This window comes from Eumetopias jubatus, unplaced genomic scaffold (assembly GCF_037043125.1).
Source record: "Eumetopias jubatus isolate StellerSeaLion01/CBP00866 unplaced genomic scaffold, mEumJub1_p1.0 scaffold_2, whole genome shotgun sequence".
NCBI classification, from domain to species: Eukaryota; Metazoa; Chordata; class Mammalia; order Carnivora; family Otariidae; genus Eumetopias; species Eumetopias jubatus.
In genome coordinates this window covers 93,700,820-93,723,132 of record NW_028274808.1, presented here as the reverse complement: position 1 = coordinate 93,723,132, position 22,313 = coordinate 93,700,820, and the positions used below count along the sequence as shown (strand labels likewise).

The window sequence follows — 22,313 nt, the reverse complement described above, 5'->3', positions numbered from 1 at the left end:
AAGGTAGGAATTTCTGTCTCTTTTTTTCACTGCTGTATGTCCAGGCTCCAGTTCCTTGAGAGGGGGTACATAAAAGGCAGAAAATCAATTCTTGTTTGAAGAATCAATTACTTGAACTATTCTGCTAATTCTGTAAAATTTTTCCAGAAGTTTTAAAGAACTAATAAACTGGCTAGTTAAAATGATGTACTTTTTTTTTTAAGATTTTATTTATTTATTTGACAGAGAGAGAGACAGCAAGAGAGGGAACACAAGCAGGGGGAGTGGAAGAGGGAGAGGCAGTCTTCCCGCCGAGCAGGGAGCCCGATGTGGGGCTCGATGCGGGGCTCGATCCCAGGACTCCGAGATCATGACCTGAACCAAAGGCAGACGCTTAATGACTGAGCCACCCAGGTGCCCCAAAATGATACACTTTTAAAAACAAAATATGTTTTTTAAAAAGATATTAACTAAAGATTATATCTAGCTAGTATATATGTCTTCACTGATTCAAAAGGAGTAGTTTTTCATACATTTCATTTTTGAAAGAGAATATTGTAAAATCCACAGTACAAGTCACAGTCAAAACTTCTGTACTTTCATCTAATTTTCCAGTAATCTTCCCTACTTTGAAATATATTATAAAGCATGTTTGTTTTCAGATCTTCAGTAGTGTTTTCCAAGCATCCTCTGACAGTATTTCTGACAATGGGATGTACTTTATTTCAACTTCACATTGTTTTGTATGTTTTATTCAAGCAATTTTACCATGGCAAGAAGAACAAGTGTTACTTAGATGGTATGGTGTGTTAGAATTTCTCTTTTAGATAAGAAAATTCAGCAGAATCATCTAGATCTTTACCATTAAAGGCAACTTTACAGAATATTGTGTTAAAAAGTGATTGTGACTGTGCTAAAAAGTGATTGTGACAAGAAAGATCTTGTTCTTTATATGTTGGACACAATTTTTAAGTGTCTGGTAATAATGGCTTAACATTATCGTCATCTATTATTGCAAGCTACATTGAGACTTAGGGTATGCTTCCATTATTAATAACATAAATCTATATAAAATCTGTATTTAATAGTTTATTATAATTCCAAACACTTTTGTCTGAGTTTTTCAATTCTTTTAAATTTTCATTGTTTTTATCTGGTTATGTTAGGTACTTTCACTAGGAAAGGTAACAAGTCAACTTTACCTGTTTCTTGTGTATGCTGCTGTTTGACTTAACATCGCTCAACTTATCTGTATTTTTCTCTAGAAAAATATTTCAAGGCATTCTGTGAATATTGTCTTAGCTAAATATAATTGAACAAAATAGTATTAGATTAAAATCACTTAATCAAATTTGTGAAAGATGTATTAACTTACAATATTCTAAAGTATAATGAGTTTGTGAATTTGTATTTTATATAGCCACAATTTTCTGAGGATCACCAACACATTTCATGTCAGAGGTGACCACATAAAATACAGACCAAATAAGAGAAGAGTCAATATGTATATCAAAATATAGATAGAATCTGTGATATTCTGCATCTGAGGCATAAGAGGTAGTCTTTCAAACTACTTGGCAAAGAATATTTTCTTCTACAGGGACCACTGATCTTGACTGTAGCCTTCCGAGAGAAAATATACAATACCCCATTTCTTAGATCAATGACATAGGACAGAATTACTGGCTTGCAATAGCAGCACAGAGTTAATCATTATTTGCTGAATAAAGGCATTTAAGCATTTGTGTACTAGATACAATGCAATATTATTTCACAGAAATATTTATGACAGTATAGATTTTTTCAATTCATATTTTTTCTGAAAAAAAGAAAAGTCAGACTTAAAAATAAGATCAGACATTAATTTACAAAAAGATGCTTTGAACCAAGATTTCCAGTTGTACTTTCTTGTACGTACTTGCTTGCACGTACATTTGCAATCATCTTTATCCTGCACTCTCATGTTCACTGTAGTGTTTTCCAAAATATCCAAGATATGAAAACAGTCTAAGTGTCTATCAACAGATGACTAGATAAATAAAATGTGACACACACACACACACACACACACACACACACACAATGGAATTTTACTCCCTCATAAGGGTGGGAAATCCTACCATTTGCAACAACATGGATGGACCTTGAGGGCATTATGCTAAGTGAAACAAGTCAGATAGAGAAAGGCAGATATTGCATGATCTCACTTATAAGTGGACTCTTTAAAAAAGACAAACTTATAGAAATAGAGCAGAATGGTGGTTGCTGGGGGCTAGGGGACGGGAGAAATGGGAAAATATTTGTCAAAGGGTACAAATTTCCAGTCATAAGATGAGTAAGTTGTGGGGATTTAATATATAGTAAGGTAACTATGGTCAACAATACTGTATTACATTTTTGAAAGTTGCTATGAGAGCAGATCTTAAATGTTCTCATCATACAAACAAAAATGGTAATTATGTGAAAAGAGAAAGATATTAACTAATCTTATTGTGGTAGTCATTTTGCAATATATAAACGTACCAACTCATTATGTTGCACACCTTTAACTTACACACTGTTGTATGTCAATTGTATCTTAATAAAGCTGGGGAAAAGCATTCTAAGTGTTTCACTGCACCACTAAAGTTCTGACCGCATGCACAATTGGTATAATTATTTTTATTAACATAGAAAATTATTTGAATCCAATTAATGGTTAACAACAAATCAACAACAATCAATATTTACTAAGTGCCTAAATATTGTAGGTATTTCAGCCAGGAAAATATTTTTTCTTTCTTATAAAAATAGAGAAATGAGATTATTAATCATTTCTAAAATGTCTGTTGTGATTTTATATATTCTTAGCATGACATAATTATTTTTTTATACATCAACTACTTGAATCTCTTGAAACATATAATCTGCACTGGCAGTTAGAGTCTTTTATTTATTGAACAGTGGGAAAGGGTGACATAGACAGAATTTCCTGCCAATACACTTTACTGCTGATATTAAAAACAGAGTGTGTATGGATAGAAAAGAATTCCAGCATGGAACATCCCTTACTGTTTGCCAAGTTCCACAGAGGCTACTAATCACTACCTGACAACGATTCAGTGAAAAGTGAAGTCAGACCACCAAACTATTTCATATGCTGTAGCCTATTGAGCAGCTGCCAAACGTTAAACCCCAGATGTCTTCCTTGACTTAGACTGAACTGAAAGCAGAGCATGAATAACAATGACTCTGTTTTATGTCCAAATTTCCCTAGGCCTGTTTACACTCACATACACACACACTTATAAAAATATGTAAGTTGTAGGAACAAAATATTACAACTTCTATTTGCTTTCTATTTAAAAATTAAGATGTATATATGTATATGTATATATATATATACACACAGACATGCATACATCGTGCATATGTAATGAATATTGGGGTCTTGTAAAATGGTCAGTTGGGGCTAATCACTACTCTATGTAAAACATAAATAAAAAAGTAATTTAAAACATAAGGTGGCAATCATGGCATATTTCAAGAAATAAATAATTTTTTGTTACTTCAAAGGACTTTAAAAACTCAGAAATTTTGCACATATATACTTCATAATATATAAGTAAAAAGAGAGATTTCCATAATCCATTACATTATAATTTTAGTAGCTTGTTATAGATTCAACTTCAATTTCTAGAATGTATGTGGAGTATTTACTGCTATATCCAACTCTATATCAAATTTCTGGAATTTACAGAAAAGCACATATATGTAATGACAGCCACACCAAAAATGAGAAAAGATATTTGGAGGATCAATAAACCAAGATCAGTCCATTAAACAAGTAAATCAGGTTGACTTACATTGAAATGGAGATTACAATTCAAGAAGCACTGATCTATAACATGCTGAAGGTGGTAAGGTGCAGTAATAGGCAACAATCCAGGCTTAATTTAGGATTAATTGACAGAGGCAGGGGCAGCTAGAAGGTTTACATTTCTATCCACCTTGAGTCAGAGAGCAACTTGGAGAGATCTGCCTCCAGGATTGTGCCAAGAACTGGAGTGCTTCTGTCTGGGAGTCACAGGTGTGTTCCAGGTATCTGGTCATAGAGCAAAGGCGAGCATTCCACCCCTAAGGGCAGCTGCTGAGGCCCCTCTAGATGGTGAGTGGATGGTACCTGTCATAGACACAATTATAAAGATGTCACCCAAGATTACTGTGCCCTGGTTATTCAATCACACAATAGTGCAATATACTGTGAATTAATGCTATTGAACACTCTTCTCCCATCTACTAACCAGAACACTTTGAGGAGGAAGCTAGAAGAGCCTTTACTGAGAAACTCAAGAAGAAACACCTAGGCACTGGATTCATATCTTGGTGTACCCTAAAAGCAAATCCTTGAAGCCACTCTCCAGTAAAACTCAAAGGTAACAAGTCTAACATTTGCACTTTGGGTTTCCAAATACATAGTTTCATCCTCCATTCTTTTTTTTAAAAAAAGATTTTATTTATTTATTTGACAGAGAGAGAGGGAACACAAGCAAGGGGAGTGGGAGAGGGAGAAGCAGGCTTCCCGCTGAGCAGGGAGCCCGATGTAGGGCTCGATCCCAGGACCCCGGGATCATGACCCGAGCCAAAGGCAGACGCTTAACGACTGAGCCACCCAGGCGCCCCGTCGTGCTCCATTCTTAATCATAGACACAAAATATCATTATATTTGTGAGAAATCCTTTCTAAGGAGAAAAATTAAAACTCAAACAAATGGGAATAAAACAATTTAGAAGAGACTGTGACTATATAGGGAGCTTAGACAAGATAGGACATTCTTTAAAGTAGAACAACATTGCATGATAACGAATATTCTGAAAAGGAAGAAAAGTATTGAAAATGAAAACATAGTATTGGAAATGGGAACATTCCCCAATGTTCGCTCATATCCTTGCCTCTGACTTCCCTAGAAGAAAATCTATAAACTCTCAGGGTAACAGAAGCCAGACTATGATCAGAGAACTTGTGTAGCTTGTCTTCTGTTGAGTGCCCTCATCTAGTATTGTCAGTCTTGTCCTTTTTTGACATCATTCATTGTGTGATTGTGACTCCATTTTTAAAAACTAAACAATTATGGATTGGAGAGATATTTTATAAGTGACAAAACTCTGAAGACAACCAAAAGATAATTAGTGCAAATGCTGGAATATGGGGGTGGGGGGCAGGGAGAAGAGGTGAGAGGAAGGGATATAAACAGCGAAGAGCAGGTACAGACCTTTAAGTCATTCTTTTTCCTCAAGCTGGAAAATAGGTAACAAATGTCAATTTTAAAATTACTTTTCAAAATGCACGTATATAAATGTTTAACACTCTTCTGTATATACGATGTAAATTAAAATAAAATACTTAAAGAGGAAAACACATTAAACACAGTTTTAACAGAGTGGGTTATGAGATAAATTTAAGCAATTACTTTAAGAGAGAAACTTTTTTTAAGAACTTTATAGACCAATAGTTGAAGAGCAATAAAGAAAATAAAAGTCTATTAAGAACCATACAATATAGTAGTAAATTAATTCCTAATCAAACAGTGTAAATAATTAGTGCGAGAACAATTGTAGAAAGATATATCTATCATTTAATGTGAGTGGAAAAACTTGTGAAGAACACAGAGAGGTCAAACTCAAAGCAGAGCAATATTTCCCCTTAAGTTGTTGACCATTAGATATGAATCTTGAAAAAAAGAATATGTCCATATTTAAATGAAGTTAACATTTCTCCATCTCTCGTTGTTACAAGACTCATCAACATTCTTCAAAAGAGAAATAATTTCACACCTCCAAAATTTTACTATTTCTTCACCTATGCAATACTTACCTAATGAGTGAAGAAGGAATTAGGAGTGACCAGCCATGCAGATGTATTCACCTATATCTGAAACTGTAGTTGAAACATCCCTATGGATTGGATCTTTGGATGTATCACTGGAAAGATGGATGAGGAGTAATAATGAAGATGATATGCTCCCATTTTCCACTGTAAAGCAGCCATTTGGTAGCAGGCTTATTTTAAATGATTTGGGAAAATTGCATATGCCTAGACATTTTATATAATAATCTATCTATCTATCTATCTATCTATCTATCTATCTATCTATCTATCCCTCTATCTATCATGTATCTGCAATTGGTTCTAGCAGCTACAAAAGACTAAAATCTTTTTGAATATCCTAGGGTAAACAGTGAGTTTGAATAGATATTTGGGCACAAAGAAGAAAGTAGCTTTCTGCCTAAATGTAATAGTCTGGCTCTTCTAAATTAATGGTTACATCTGCGCAGCAAAAATCCTATAAGACATTTATGTTATGTTTTCTTTCCTATCTCAAGGAAAAGTGAACTGAAGGAAGAGTTTTGAATTTTTTTTTTTTTTGGTTGTTTGTTCATTAAACCACACAATGTTATAATTATTTCAAAAACAAAGTGTGCAGTTACTCCTGGCAGGGAGGAACTGTTTTAGGTATTTATCATTTTTTTCCCCAGTAACAGTGCCCTAGGCCAATAGCACCATATCTGATACATTGTTTAACACACTGATGGGAAAAGCATGAACTGCATTTGCTTCTCGAGAGGTGTGAAGAGTATAGCTGGTGTTGGACAAGCAAATAGGCAGCTACACTGCTCCACCAGAACCAAGATAATTTTTTTTGCATTGGAGAAATCACCTATTATATGGTGAGGATTTTTAGCCCAAATTTAATTTATATAGAGCCACTTTAGATCTTTACAATAGTGAGGTGTGTTCATTTATATTTTAAAGCTTTGATTTTAATACCTGTCTACTCAAAATTAATGATCATGTCAGATTATATTTAACAAAATATATTACAAAAAAATCTATATTTTTATTATAAACAGGCATGTTAAACCCATGATTCAAAAATTGTCTTAAAAAGTAGCTTATCTTAAAATGATTTGCCCTTTTGAAATAATACCCACTTATTTCTCACAACACATAGGATCAAATTTTATTGCATAAATGAAAACATAAGAAAATAATAAGTAAAATAATTATATATTTATGAAAAATAATTGCTTTGTAAAATACATTTAAAGTTTATTTTAATCTCAACCATAAATATAATATGACATCAGAAGTTTGGCCAAATTTATCAGTCTTTTAATCTTTAAAGTACAGTTGACATTATCTTGCAGAGAATATTCTTGGTGAATTGATATTGCCCCAAGTGGGGCAAAGATGTTTGAATCTTGCCTCTCTCACTATAAAGGAGAAAGCATAATACCTACTTGGCCATTTGAGTTCCATGGGAAATTTATTCTACACTTGAAAATACTTCTCCCGGTTATATGTCCAATGAAAGTAGTCATCCAGGGGTTTCTGAAGCAGGAAAGTGCTCAGTCTGTGATATAAATAGCTCTGCCACCTGGGAATATGGACTCAGTAGACTATAATACTAGAGGTATCAGTAACTGGAAAAACTGCTGGATGTAGGCAATGGTAAGCCTCGGCGGGGGGGAATCAAAACATAGGCCTTTGAGGATATGAAGTAAGTCCAGGCCATCTGTAGTACAGAATTAAATGCTACTTAAAAAGCACTCTCAGCATGGCCTAGAAGACATTAAACATTTAAACATGGACCATCAAGTGACTATGCATCTGGAACTCTCATGAACTGGATTCTGTCCAAGCTGTGGAATTATAAGATCAAGCAGAGTCAGATGAAATCTAACACATGTTGGCCATTACACATCTGTAATCAAGCATATGACAAATCAAGGTGCATGAGGGTGTTTCCCAGAACCCTTGTCCATTCATTAATGTTTCAGTAGCATGAGAATCCCCTCTTAGGTCCATGCCTGTGGAGCAGTTAAATATGGCTACCAATCCCAAGTGAAGATTTCCATGGCATGGAAGACAGCAAAGATCATAACAATGCCAAGCACTGGAAGCAGGAGCTCATAACCTGCACTCACTGCATCTTGTATGGATGCAGTCAGCAAGAAGGATCCAACACACAAGGTGCTGGTTAGAATAATGCTTTACGCACAGAAAGGAGGAGACTCAGCAAGATGGGTCTAGTGTGTGATCTCCCCTGGCCAAGAACTCCTTCCCAATTGCTGAGGTGGGTGATGAGCTACATGCACTCATCTGGTGCTGCAGGCAAAGACTTTGTTCCCTTCCCCAGGTGCAGGGTTTCAGGGCAGATAAACTCCTAGGGCTGGCCAGGTACCATATGCCGCACATACTTAAGTAATATAAGAAAGTTCACTGGTACCTAGGACAGGAGAAAGATTTCCTCTAATAAGGGGCCGAGTGACAGCTATGCCCTGGCTTCCATATAGGGAAATGTTCCAGACCTGGGGCACCGATTGGGCAATCCCAAAGAGTGGGGGCAGATTGCCCCATGGCTGTTTTCCCAACAATGGGCAGATGGTTGATCATTTCTGACCAACTGATAGAGAAGGAAAAAACCTACGTATGGTTTAAAGAAAGGTAGACGAGGTATGTGGATAAAAGCTGAAGATGTACAGCAGATATATACCTTGACATCCCTAGGAAGTGCTTTTGAAAAGTCCAGTGTAAGGGAATCTCCCCAGTGGTGAAACTTAGTGTAGTACATCTAGTCATCCCTTTTATTTAGAACAGGAACTGAGTCAAGGTTAGAATGTATGTGGATTAATGTGCTGTGTTAAATGGCCTAGTTGGGTGGTCAAAGGCCGAGAAGCAGAAAAAATGGGAATATTGGGGACCAGAAGATCTGGAGTAGAGGCAAATGGACAGACGTATGGAATTTGGAATAAAATGTGAAGATCTTGGTACCGCGTAGGTAGTCACACTGAAGAACATCCACCTCAGGATAGAGATAACAATTCAACTTCACCCGTTTCCGATGCTACTTCCTTTCTTCCATTCTTTCTGCAGGTGTTTTCTCCTGATAAACATCCTGAATGCCAAACTCCACCTCAGCAACTTCATCTGGATAACTACGTGACAAACTTTAAAAGACTAAAGAAAAGTAAGTGGATGATAGAGCCATTTTACCTATGTAAATTTGACAATTTGGATGAATTGGGTGAATTCTTTGGAAGACACAGTCATGAAAACAGATTCACAAAATATTACAAAAACTCAATATCCCTAGATCAATTTTTAATCAGAATGGTAAAGCAAGGAAACAAAAACAGAACAAAACAAGGGTGCCTGGATGGCTCAGTCAGTTAAGCAACTGACTCTTGATTTTGGCCCAGGTCATAATCTCAGGGTTGTGAGAGAGAGCCCAGCGTTGGACTCTGCAGTAGGCGTGGAGCCTGCTCAAGATTCTCTCTCTCCCTCTCCCACTGTGTACCCCCTCTAGAAAACAAAACAAAACAAAAACAACAAGGACAAAAATCCTCCTTCACCCAAAAAATTTCTAGGTCTGAATTGTTTACTCAAATAATTTCGATTCTAGATGACCTCTTTTACAGTATAGAAGGGAAGAAACATTCATCAGTGGAACACCTTATTTTATGAGGCCATTATCCTGACATTAAAACTAGAGAAACACATCACAAGAAAACAAAACTATACACTACATTCTTCCTAAATATCAGTGAGATAATCTTTAGTAAATATTAGCAAATCAAATCTAACAAATGTAAGAAGGTAAATGCCCCAGAACCAAGTGGAATGCAAGGAATGCAAAGTTCATCAACATTTGAAACTTAGTATAATTCACTATAATGACAGAAAAAGCAAAGAAATAAATTTTTAAGTCATTGCATTAGATCAAGAATAAAGGATTTGACTAAGTACAAAACCCAGCTCTAATAATAAAAGAAAAATTCTCAGAAAATTTAAGATAGAAAGTAACTTTCTCATTCTGCTACAAGGCATCTATAAAAAAAATTATAAATAACATTGTACTTGATAGTTAAAGACTGTTCCCTTTTTCTTTAAGGTCAGGAAAAATCACAGGCTATTTTCACTACTTTTATTCAACAGTGTATAGGAGATCCTGTATTGTGCAATAAGGTAAAACAGATAATAAACCCTACGTATTAAAAAGATGCAAACTTGACTTATTTCAGACAACATAGTCATATACATGGAATATCCAAATATAAAATTCTGCTAAAACTAATACATGTGTTTAACAATGTTATAGGATACAGGGGCAAGGTTCAAAAACCAGCTGTATTATTATACACTAGTAAAAAACAGAAATTGAAATAAAAAAACAATACTATTTACAATATTTTAAAGAAGTACTATTAAATACTCAGGGATAACTGTGTGTGTGTGTGTAAGGGACTTAAAAATCCTCCAAAAATTACAAAGAAAAACTAAAATTAAATGACCAAAATAAATACAGAAAAATACCAGACTCATAGGTTGGAAGACTTAATATTATATTATTCAGGATCCAGTTTTCTCCCAACTGATATGACCACAAGTCAATCACAAAGTTTAAACAGGCCTTTTTTGGTAGAAATTGATGATCTGATTCTAAATATATATAGAAATTCAGAGGTCCTAGAGTAGCTAAAATAATAAGATTTAACAACTTTTACCATGTAGTTTCAAGATTTACTCTAAAAACCACAATAATCAAGATAAGGCAGTATAGAGTGCCTGGGTGGCTCAGTTGGTTAAGCGACTGCCTTCGGCTCAGGTCATGATCCTGGAGTCCCGGGATCAAGTCCCAGATCGGGCTTCCTGCTCAGCAGGGAGTCTGCTTCTCCCTCTGACCCTCTTCCCTCTCGTGCTCTCTGTCTCTCATTCTCTCTCGCTCAAATAAATAAATAAAATCTTTGAAAAAAAAGATAAGGCAGTATAAAGTTAAGGATAGACATATAGATCAATGGAACATAGTCCAAAATGAAACTCAAACGTATATGTTAAAATTTGACAAAAGTTTCAAGCTCATTCAATGGGGAAATAAAGAAAAACGAAAAGTGAACCTTGACCTTTAATTCACACCACACATAAAAGTCACTTTAAAATGGGTAATGGAAATATATGTAAGAGCTAAAACCATTTAACTTCTAGAAGTGAAGAGATAATAAAAAAAATGTTTGTCACCTTGGAGTAGATTTAAAGTTTTTAGGTAAGACACAAAATGCACAGATAATAAAGATTTGATAGATTAGTCTTTGAGGAAATAAAAAAAAAATCTGCTCTTCCCAAGATACCATTGAGAAAATGAAAAGGGAAAAGAATATTAGCTTTACAAATCTGAAAGACTTTATCCAGAAACATGAAGAGTTCTTACAACCCACAAAGACAACCAAATTTTAAAAGTGGGCAAAATATTTGAGCAGATATTCCACACAAGGTATTCGAATGGCCAACAGTCAGGGTGCCTGGGTAGTTCAGTCAGTGAAGGGTCCAACTCTTGATTTAAGCTCAGGTCGTGATCTCAGGGTTGTGAAATAGAGCCCTACATGAAGCTCCACAAAGATCGTCTCCCTCTTGGGCGCCTGGGTGGCTCAGTCGTTAAGCGTCTGCCTTCAGCTAAGGTCATGATCCCAGGATCTTGGGATTGAGTCCTGCCTCAGGCTTCCTGCTCAGCGGGAAGCCTGCTTCTCCCTCTCCCACTCCCCCTGCTTGTGTTCCCTCTCTCGCTGTCTCTCTCTCTCTCTGTTGAAAAATAAATAAAATCTTTAAAATAAAAAAGATCCTCTCCCTCCTTCTCTCTCTGCTCCCCCCCAAAAAAATGGCCAATAGTCTCATGAAAAAGTGCTTAACACTACTGTTAATCAGATACATGCACATTACAAACAGCTCATTGAGATGCCTCTACATACCAATTAGAGTGGTTATGTGAAAAAAAAGTCTGACAATACCAAGTGTTGGCCAGGGTATGGAACAACACTGCTGGTGGGCATATAAATATTATAATAAATACAGGAATCTTTAATTACATATTGCCCAGCAATTTTATACCTAAGTATTTACTAAAAGAAAAAAAGAAAAAAGAAGAACGTCCACACAGAGATGTAAATGTTTTTAGCAGCTTTTTCTCATAATAGTCCCAGATTGACAATAACCCATATGCCTTTCAACTGGAAAATGGAATACTGCTTTGTGGTACAAAGGAATATACTAATAAACATAATAACATATATGAATCTCAAAAGCATCATGCTGAATGAAAGAAGCTACACAAATAATACATATTTTTATCCCATTTATACAAAACTCTTGAAATAGTAAATTTATATGATAGTAATAAAAAGTAGATCTGCATTTGCCTGGTGGTAGGGATAAGATGATGATCAACCAAGGATCGGCACAAAAGAAGTGGTGACAGAAATATAATGAATCTTCGATATAATTAATATATTTAATTAACTATATTCATGTGTTAAAACTCATAAAACAGTACCATAAACTTGGGTGCATTTATTTTTTGTACATTATACCTCAAAATTGATTACATTAACTTGGTATGTTCCATCTTCTAAAAGTTTTTCAGAAGAGCTGAATTTTGGGGAAACATACTGGAAACACAAATCACTTTTGTGCCACATGAATATAGTGACTTTAAAAATCGGAGAGGGGAGACGAACCAGGAGAGCCTAAGGACTCTGAGAAACAAACTGAGGGTTCTAGAGGAGAGGGGGGTGTGAGGATGGGTTAGCCTGGTGATGGTTATTAAAGAGTGCACATTCTTCATGGAGCACTGGGTGTTATACGCAAACTATGAATCATGGAACACTACATCCAAAACTAATGATGTAATGTATGGTGATTAACATAACATAATAAAAAAAAGTGCTTTCAAAATAGGAGGGTAACATTGTGGATTTTAATAGAATTGAGGAAATATTATATTCCTTATCATTTAAAAAATATTTGGAAGTTTCCATTAAATACTTTATTTTGCTCATTGCAATCATTACATTTGGTTACTTTGCTCCTAAAAACTGTCTAAACCCACTTCTATAAAGGAGTTTGTTTATTATACGGATGTTGATACTTCTCCCATGTTCAAAAATAAATGTTTTTAAAATTATATGTATGTGATTATGTAGCACATGGGAAGTGATAAATGAAAATAAAAGATTATTCTTTCCACTCTCAGAGCAACAGTTAAGTGATACAATCGTTTACTCTAATTTTATTCACTCATCCAATTATATATACATTAATTCAGGCATTAAATAAAAAGTTACACAACACCTGCTATGTGCCAAAAACCACACTCGGCGCGGGATGTTTCTGAGACAGATTCCCATGGAGTCTGTATTTCTGGAGTTCCCAGTCAAGGTCAGATAATACCTGAGTAACTATGTAATTTTAATATGGTGTGATAAGTGATGACAGTGGTGGCATGGGACCACCTTAGAGGAGGACTTAAACCAAGTTTGGAAGCTTCAAACGGAGCACTGAAGCACGTATGCAAATCAGCCAGATTAAGAGTAGAAGAGAGTAGAGAGACGGAACCGCGGAACCGCATGCGTAGGCGGGGAACAGGGTGAATGGGAACATGGTTGGACTGTGGCATGCGAACAAGAGAAGGCTGGGGAGAAGCCTGAAAGGGGATAAATAAGTAATATACACTAACATTTTTTTTTGTAATAACTAGAAAGATATTATAAATTCAAAGCAGAGGATTAATGAAGGGATTTACACCAGAAAGTGCAAGCCTAGATTTGAATTTTATATTTTCTTATTTGTTGCATATAATCCTCCTTCAAAAGCAGTGGCCATTTTAATATCCTTCTTCTCACAGCTCTGTTTAAGTTTTGGAAAATCCACAAAATTATCAAATATTCCAATTATATCACTGGTAAAGCTATTTGCTAATCCCCAGGTTGTTTCACTGTTTTAGGTAATTTCCTAAGAGACCTAATAAATTGGTGGCTTAGTTTAAATTTTTATAAATAAAGTTTCATAAATAAATATTTATATATGAAGCAATATGTTTTTTTGTTTTGTTTTTCGTTTTTTTGGTCCTTAATATGTGGCAAGGACATTTTCCAGAATCTGAAGATATGGCAGTGATCTCATCAATTTATATTTTCGATTGGGAAGTTCTTGAAAAATGATTTTTGCTCAAAAGAAATTTTAGTGTATAATGTTGACTCTGATTTTTTTTTAAGTTTTCTTTTGCTCCAGACTAAGGACATAAATCATTATTTTCAGAAGTATCAGTTGTTTCATGTTTCAACTGACATATGAGGGCTCTAAATAGCCATAGCAGAATGTTTAGAACCTGGCAAGTTCTTCTCAATGTGATAACCATAAGCTATTTCTAAAGTCACCATGGCATTTGGTAATACAAAGATTCTGACAGTGATTTTACCTTGTGGCTACATAAAACAGTATTCCTGGATTTCTCATCAAGAAACCCCTTTCAAGGGGATAGGATCCTCTTTCCCTTTCAGAGGATGTTTTTATTTTAAAGGTCATATTGAAGAAGAAAAATAAACAACAATCAATTCCTAATCCAACTTGTTATTTTGTGAATTTTCCCCTTGATACATTCTTAAGAAAGGAGAAAATTTGAAGATATCTATCATCTATCTATTATCTATCTATCTATCATCTATCTATCTATCCATCTATCTATCTATCTATCTATCTATCTATCTATCATCTATCTACCTATCAACTATCTATCTATCTATCCATCTAGCTCTATGTACTTAGTCTCTGGAATATAGAAAAATGTGATGAGGAGTCATATTCTCCCAAATTAAGGAAAAGAAAAAAATTTCTACAATGTGAGGCTGTACTATGTTCTAGGTATTTGCACTGATTGAAAAATTGATCCAAATTGAACCTGACATTGTCTTTATTTTTTACACATCTTTTCCTTGTTAGTATTATAGGAAATTGTAATGGCTAAAATTCTCTCAACTATTTATTTACAGATACAAATGCATAGTTTTTAGGTACACAGAGGCATTTTTTGTTTTCACTTCTAATTCACCTGGCTATGTGACAGAATCTACAATCCTATCTCAAATTCCCTTTGAGAATGTATTTCTGGAGGTCAATTGAAAATTTTATCCTGAAATTGTTTTCATAAAATTTTCCTGAGGTCATCTGTTAAAAACTACAAAATATCACTACAATTTAGAAATGAAATTCTAGAATATGGCACATTTTTCAATTCAGGTATATTGAGATTATGGCAATGAGATTTATGTATTTATATATTTAGTTGGTTTAAACTATGTTCTTAGGCAGTTATTAAAACACATCAAGTTTAACCTTTTTAAAAACATAATAATTTACTATTTTATATGCCAAACTATAATTATTTTTTGTCATTATACTAATGTGAATATAATGATGTTCAAATCTTATACCAAGACTTATTTTATGTGGCTATAAATGTTAGATGTTGAGGTGTCTAATGTATTAAAATATTTATATTTTATTATAAATATGTAGCAACTATCATAAACAAGCTAAATCATCCATTTTGGTTTCTGCTTACTATCATGACCTCAAAGATATTTAAAGCCAAAATATTCCCAAACATTTCAACAGCTAGCTTTAACCTCTTACATTCTATTGTCCTTACTTATCTTTGTATAATCCAAGTAACCTTTTTCCTCACTGATACTATATGAAGGACATACACTTAATATTTTGATAGCCAAAAGAGGGTTTTTAAAAAATTTTAATGGGATTCTTGACCTTTTTTTGCTAGTAAAAGATAGCCCCTATATTTTGAGGGGAGCATAAGATATTTACAAAACATATTCATTCATATATTGGAAGATTAGTATTTGGATGCACAAAACTGTGACATGGCTTTGAAAGACAGTTCGTATTTTAGCTATTTTGCTCCACACTGGAATGAGCAGCAAAGCAACACTTTCTATTATTTTTAAGTCCATCTCCAAACATTTTCTCCCTTTGTTAGCTGTGTCATCATCCTTAGCGATTTTGTGTGGTGTGTGCACTGGACTGGACAGCCTGATGTAAGTTTTCGTCTGGTTTCGTTGATCCAGAATTTACCTTTATTCTCCTTCTAAACCCAATTTAAAATATTCTTGACACTGTACAATTGTACACAGGCTTACCAGCCTTTGGGATAGTGCAATCAGCTGAGTCTTTTCTAAGACTTCACTTCATTCTAGCACGTTATTGCCTTCTCCACCTGACTGGCTGCATACTGGCACCACTGCCTGTCCTGTTCTCTGGGGATTGGACTTCAGGGTCTCTCTGTATGATGTTCTACTGTCTGTTAACATATACATTCTCTTGCATCTTGCAGCTATGAGCCTGTGATAATTATTCCAATAAAAGAAAATGTAAACTTAGTATCACCAAAACCAATGGTGTTCATTTCCAGTTTATGTTCATAGGAACCTAATTTGTTTTACTTGTGCCATCAGTAAAATTATGCAAAACATAATACCATAACACCATGTAAATGATCTGCTTTGCTAGATTCCTCATTGTACAAATAACTACATAATTCTGTGATTTCCTTATCAATCTCCATACCACTGACTTCAATCTGTGACTACAAGAAAAAACTGGTATTCTTAAGAAAATAATTGATCAGAAATGATGGATTTGTAATAAGGACAACTAAGATTTCTTTTAAAATAGAAACATTTTCCTACTACATTAAAAATCTCCCACTATATTATAGTTTTAAATCTAATGTTCATGTGGGTAATGACCTAGTTTTCTCCCTCTCTTTCCCAAACTCCTTAAAGATGTGTATCCCTGTCTTCTTTATTTCTTATCCTCTGAACTGTTTATTGATTGTCTTCCTCTTTCTTATTTTATCTTAAAGGGCTTCCAAGTTTTGAAAATTCTTTCCTTCTACCAATCTTATATTCTTTTTAAAGGATTTCCCTTCTTTCTAGCCTTGATGTGGTGGGTAGGGGGGGGTCCTACTATTCACAAGACACTCCCCCAGTATAAAAGAATAATCCGTTCTAAAATGTTAGTGGTGCCAAGACCGAGATGTCCTGGTCTAGTGCGCAATGTCAACCTGAAGTGATATGATCAATAGAAGAATCTTACAAAGAGACTGGCTCCTAAAAAATCACTAAAATTATTTAAGGTCTTTATATAATTTAAAGATAATCAAGATATACATAAAAGAATGACATAGGAGAATAATCCTTTATCAAGGAAAGTGGGCAAAGGAGTAATTTTAGCTTAATATCTCCATGGGGCATTGAAACCTCTAAAACTTAGAGAAAAACATATTGTGACTTAATAAATGGTGAAATGAAGCTTCATCTGATGTAATGAGTATCTCATTCCCTGGAAAATGTTTTCAAATAGAGCTTTTAAATAATGTCTGTAAAAAGATTGTTGGGTTTAATTCTTTGAATAATCTTGAAAGAATATTCAAGAAAGGAAATATAATTTCTCTTGCATGATAGCATTAAGTTGAGGGGTTATTTGGTAGGTTAAAATAGGTATCAAGTGAAAATTATGTTTTCTGGGAATTTGACAGTGAAGATAAGAAAATAAATGGAACAGTATCCTGAAAAGGCGATAGCTAAAGAAATGACTTTTAAATCATTGTAATAGGATGAAAGAGACTTAATCGTGATTACATATAAGGGGAAAGATGGTATCTGGCTGATCAATTTGAGATGTAAGACAGCAGGTATAATTGCTAATGCACAATCAAAGGGAACGTCGTAGAGGATAGCATGGAAAGGAATGATGACTGCCTTAGTCCTTGAAAAAAGTAGTAATGCCTCATTGGTGGAAAAGAAGAATGGTGGAAGGAAATGTGGCTCTACTTTCAAGGAGGAAGAGAGTCGGTAAAGTTGCAAAAACATGGAAAAGTTTTATGAAATTGTGAGCCCTATATCGAAAGAGAAGCAGAATAAATGACAAAGAAAATATTAGGAAAAGTGTTACGGAAGAGAAAGGACACTGCCATCTACACAGGTTCAGACTGAGTGATAGTGGAATGAATACTTATTTTATTCTAAGGTACAGACCCCTGATGTTGGAAAGTGAAATAGCATCTCCTGCCCACAGATTACAGACACAAAAGTCTACTTTGTTTGTCAATTCTGGGATGTAGAGCTACCATATCTAAACCTCTGAAACTGGAGACACAATAAAAAGTGAGGAACGGGACCTACATAGATCATGTCTTGCACTGAATTCCTACTATGGCTTTGCTTATGCCTCCTTTATAGCTCTAATTCTTAACTCATTTTGAAGTTGAAAGAAAATTAAGACAAATATCAATAAGCCATGTTGTTTTACTTTATTATGTTTAACATAAGATGTTCTAGTACTGAAAACGATACTATTTAAGAGATCAAAATGGGATTTTTCAATTTTGCTATTTTGATTTTTATCTTTTTTTTTGAGTACAGTTGACACACAGTGTTACAGTAGTTTCAGATATGCAAGAGAGTTACTCAACTTCTCTATACGTTATGCTATGCTCACGCAAAATGTGGCTACCATGTGTCACCATATAGCTCTATTACCGTACCATTGACTGTATTTTCTATGCTGTGCCTTTTATCCTCATGACTTATTCATTCCATAACTGGAAGCCTGGATGTCCCACTCTCTTTCACCCATTTTGCCCATTCCCTCTTGCCCTCTGGCAACCATTAGTTTGTTTTCTGTATTTAAAAGTCTGTTTCTGCTTTTTGTTTGTGTGTGTGTGTGTGTGTGTGTGTGTCTTTTAGATTCCACAGATGAATTCTATTTAGAAAGTAGATGAATCCAGGGAGTTTATGGTTAGTTGTCCAGAACCTAACTTTAAAAATAAGGTAATCTTTGTCCCAGCCCACGGCTAATTTTCTTCTTGTGCATTGCGTTTGGCCAAAGATGTCACCCAACTATATGCCCTTCCTGGTGGCTGGCAATCATCCTTTGGTCAATAGAAGAACATGAAAGTTTTTCCCTTTGTTTCAATTCTAATCAATTCTGAAATGCCATCCCAGTTCCAGAGCTCTGCATTGGATAGACTGAGGTTTTTGTTTTGTTTTGTTTTATGCAAATTTACTGCAGTTCAGATTCTCATTATGCCCGATCCAGATTTCTTTACTCCTTCACAAGTGTTATTTCCAAACACATGCATCAATAAACTTCCTGCAAGTAAGTCTATCTAAGAGCCTGTATTTAGGAGAACTGGGTCAAAGACTATGAATTTTTCTTAAACTTGGAAAGAATAAATGAAAGAATGTTTAGAAAAGACTATGATAAAAAGCAAAAGATATTTGCGTTATATATGATTCAATGCAAGCATCTCCATTTGTTGCTCTTGATTATTTTTGTTATTGACTTTTTTCTAAGGAGTAATATTTTAAACGCTAAATTATTAGATAGTAGCAACAATTGGCATTTTTCACCAGGAAGTCATAGAAAGATGTTGCCATTCACCCAGTGGCAACTTATTTAAAAAAATGAATGAAGATATTTTACTTGGAGGGGTAGTAAAGCTAAACTTGTAACTATAAACAGGAATGCCACAGTGAAATATTGTTTAACCTGATTCTAAACTACTCAGGATAGCTACTGTCTTTCCAATGACATAAAAACTCCTCTGGGATTTTTAGCATTTGAAGTTGCTACATAAACTAATATTCCAGTGTAATTAGAAAAATTTTATAATATTTGGGGTTTAGGAAAAGTTTGGTCATAGACTTATGAAAAGTTTTTCATTTTCATTTATGTTCCTTTATTATGGTTTCATTTTCTCACCCCTCTAATTTCTCTAATGCCTTTGATATCCTCTTGGTGTACAATCCAGCCTTATTTTGAATGGTAAAGGCAACAAAGCTACACTGTTGTATCTTAGAGATAAAAAGTGATATAAGCATGATAGTGACATGATTCACACAATCATCTAGAATTTAGAGAATTCCCAGTGTTACAATATTCATATTGTAGCATTATTCTTTTTTTTTAAGATTTTATTTATTTATTTGACAGAGAGAGACACAGTGAGAGCGGGAATACAAGCAGGGGGAGTGGGAGAGGGAGAAGCAGGCTTCCCGCTGAGCAGGGAGCCCGATGCGGAGCTCAATCCCAGGACCCTGGGATCATGACCTGAGCCCAAGGCAGACGCTTAACCAACTGAGCCACCCAGGTGCTCCCATATTGTAGCATTATCTCCTTTCTCCATTAAAAAATATATGTATAATTGAATCTCCTTGCACTTTGTTCATATGATTTTTATTACATTATGCAACATAGTTTTATTAGTAGTACAGATGCTGCCTCTCTTCAAATATATGGGATCAAAAATATTTTTAAATGCATACAATATCCTATAAATTTTAGTCAGCAGGTGCGTATTTTATTGAATTATGAAATTTTTAATTGGTAGTTACTTGAACAAATTGTCTTATTAAATCTAAAATTTGGAAAAAAGTTCATAACAGTAATTCTCATCTATCATGGCATATGAAATTTGAAAATACATTAATTTATAACAATCAATCTCATGATTTATGGTATTAAAGACATGTAAGTACTTGTTGTGCTCCCTAAAAAATTTTCTGATGTGTTTGTTTATGATCAGGTGAGAATTCTTAAACTTCTTTGCTATTTCATTCTATTCATGGCTTGCCATTTACACAGTGAAAAATTTTCCTCTAACTCATATGTAATTCAAAATAATTTATATCAAATCATTAAATTTACTTAAAATTTCAAAGTTGTGACTTTATGACAAAACACTTGTTCTCAAACCATGAAAATCATATTTTAATATAATAGTCACTATTACAGTATTTTGATTGTTTTAAGAATCTAGTCTATTTGAATACAATTCTCTCAAATCCCTTGAAAGGAAAACTACTCAAATCAACAATCAATTGAAATGACCTTTGCACATTCATTAAAACTCATTAGATGCACATACATATTAATATAAAGAGCACAATTTCCATTTCAGTGTGTATTTTCAGGTCTTGTACAATTTGAATATTTTAAAATATCTAAAATGCAATTGCCCTGATTAATCAGGAAAAAAAAAAGAGAAAATAATGGAAACACCAAAAGACTCATTTAAGGTAAAACTATTAGTTGATATATATGCATGAACAATAAATAGTTTCAAATGCATTACCATTGGAATATTTTAAGTTTAGGACTCAAGAGGAAGATGATAAGGTAACCATGGGTGAAGAAAAATATCTAAACACTGACAAGAAAAAAAAAATGAACAAAGAGAATAAAACATTGTGGAGGGAAATTAATGAATACTAAAATATATTATAATATATTGTAATTCATATAAAATCAAATGAAGTTGTTTATCAAAAATATTCAACTTACCTTTCCCACTGTGCTAGAAAATAAGTAGAAAGTATTCTGAGACATCCTTCAACTAACATGCAATTTACAAGTAGAGTAAGATAGAATAATCATATAACTCCTTTTATGAAATAAGAATTCGGTGTTAGAGAGAAAATGTAGATGTGATTTTGAAAAATTACTTGTTTAGCTTCAAAACTGGAGAGGTCTGAAGCAATTGCTGGGGACATGGGAGTATTCCACCCCATTTCACCGAGACTGATTCTTTATCATAGACCAAATTCTGCAGGGACTATTATACTGAGAATAAAATAAAAATTTACAACTGTGTCTTATTATTTTTGCTTTTAATGGTAATCTCTGATTTAAGGCACACACGGGCACACACACAGTCTCAAGACTTAGGGGCATGATCTGACAAAGAACAGTAAATAAACAATAAAATACTGTGTTAAAGAGAATATTCCCAATTGACAAAGCAGTTTGTGAGAGTCAGTGTATATCTCTCATGTAAATTATCTTCACTGGGTATGTCAAAAAACAAACAAAAAAATCCTGAGTGTTCATTGTTCACACCACCAACCAAGTGGAGTAACTCTTGGTGCTGCTATGAATGAAAATAAAGCAGAGAGAATCAAAGATCACATATCAAAGGACAAACAGCCTGCTTTTCTACTTGCCACCATCAGTTAACTAAATAAAATCTGCGATTAGATAAATTAATAATGCCCAGCACTATAGCTTAATTTCCAGGAGAATGATCAAATAGCACCCAGCACACAGAAGAAAAAAAGCGATGCTATTCATTCTATTGTCTATTTGTTGCTAATATTGTTGCTGTAGAGGTTCATTTCCTTTGATAAAAGTCATTCTAGATGAATCCACTTTCACTTGAAGATGAGAATATGGATATAATCAAATATTTAATGATTAAATATAAAAAAGAGAAAAGCAAAAAATATATGCAAGTCACACAGAGATGTGCATCTGAATTTTTACCCAAGGAATTAAAAAAAGTTGATATATTCACGTAGACAAGAAAACTAAAGGATACAAAGTCTGAAAAGTAAGGCATAAATGATGATGAAAAGACAAAACAAACCTCAGATTGTGATGAAAAGATA

General features: G+C 34.2%; 1 protein-coding gene across 1 annotated transcript in view; it reads right to left on the bottom strand.

Annotated features, from left to right (window-relative positions):
• LOC114208186 (GTP-binding protein 4-like) overlaps positions 1 to 21,437 on the bottom strand; it is a 195,620-nt gene extending 174,183 nt beyond the window's left edge. Inside the window, 2 exon segments of the mRNA XM_028102248.2 lie at positions 13,240 to 13,492; positions 21,372 to 21,437. Of these exon segments, the coding sequence (XP_027958049.2) occupies positions 13,240 to 13,492; positions 21,372 to 21,437 (319 nt within the window).
• Between the last annotated feature and the right edge of the window lie 876 nt (positions 21,438 to 22,313).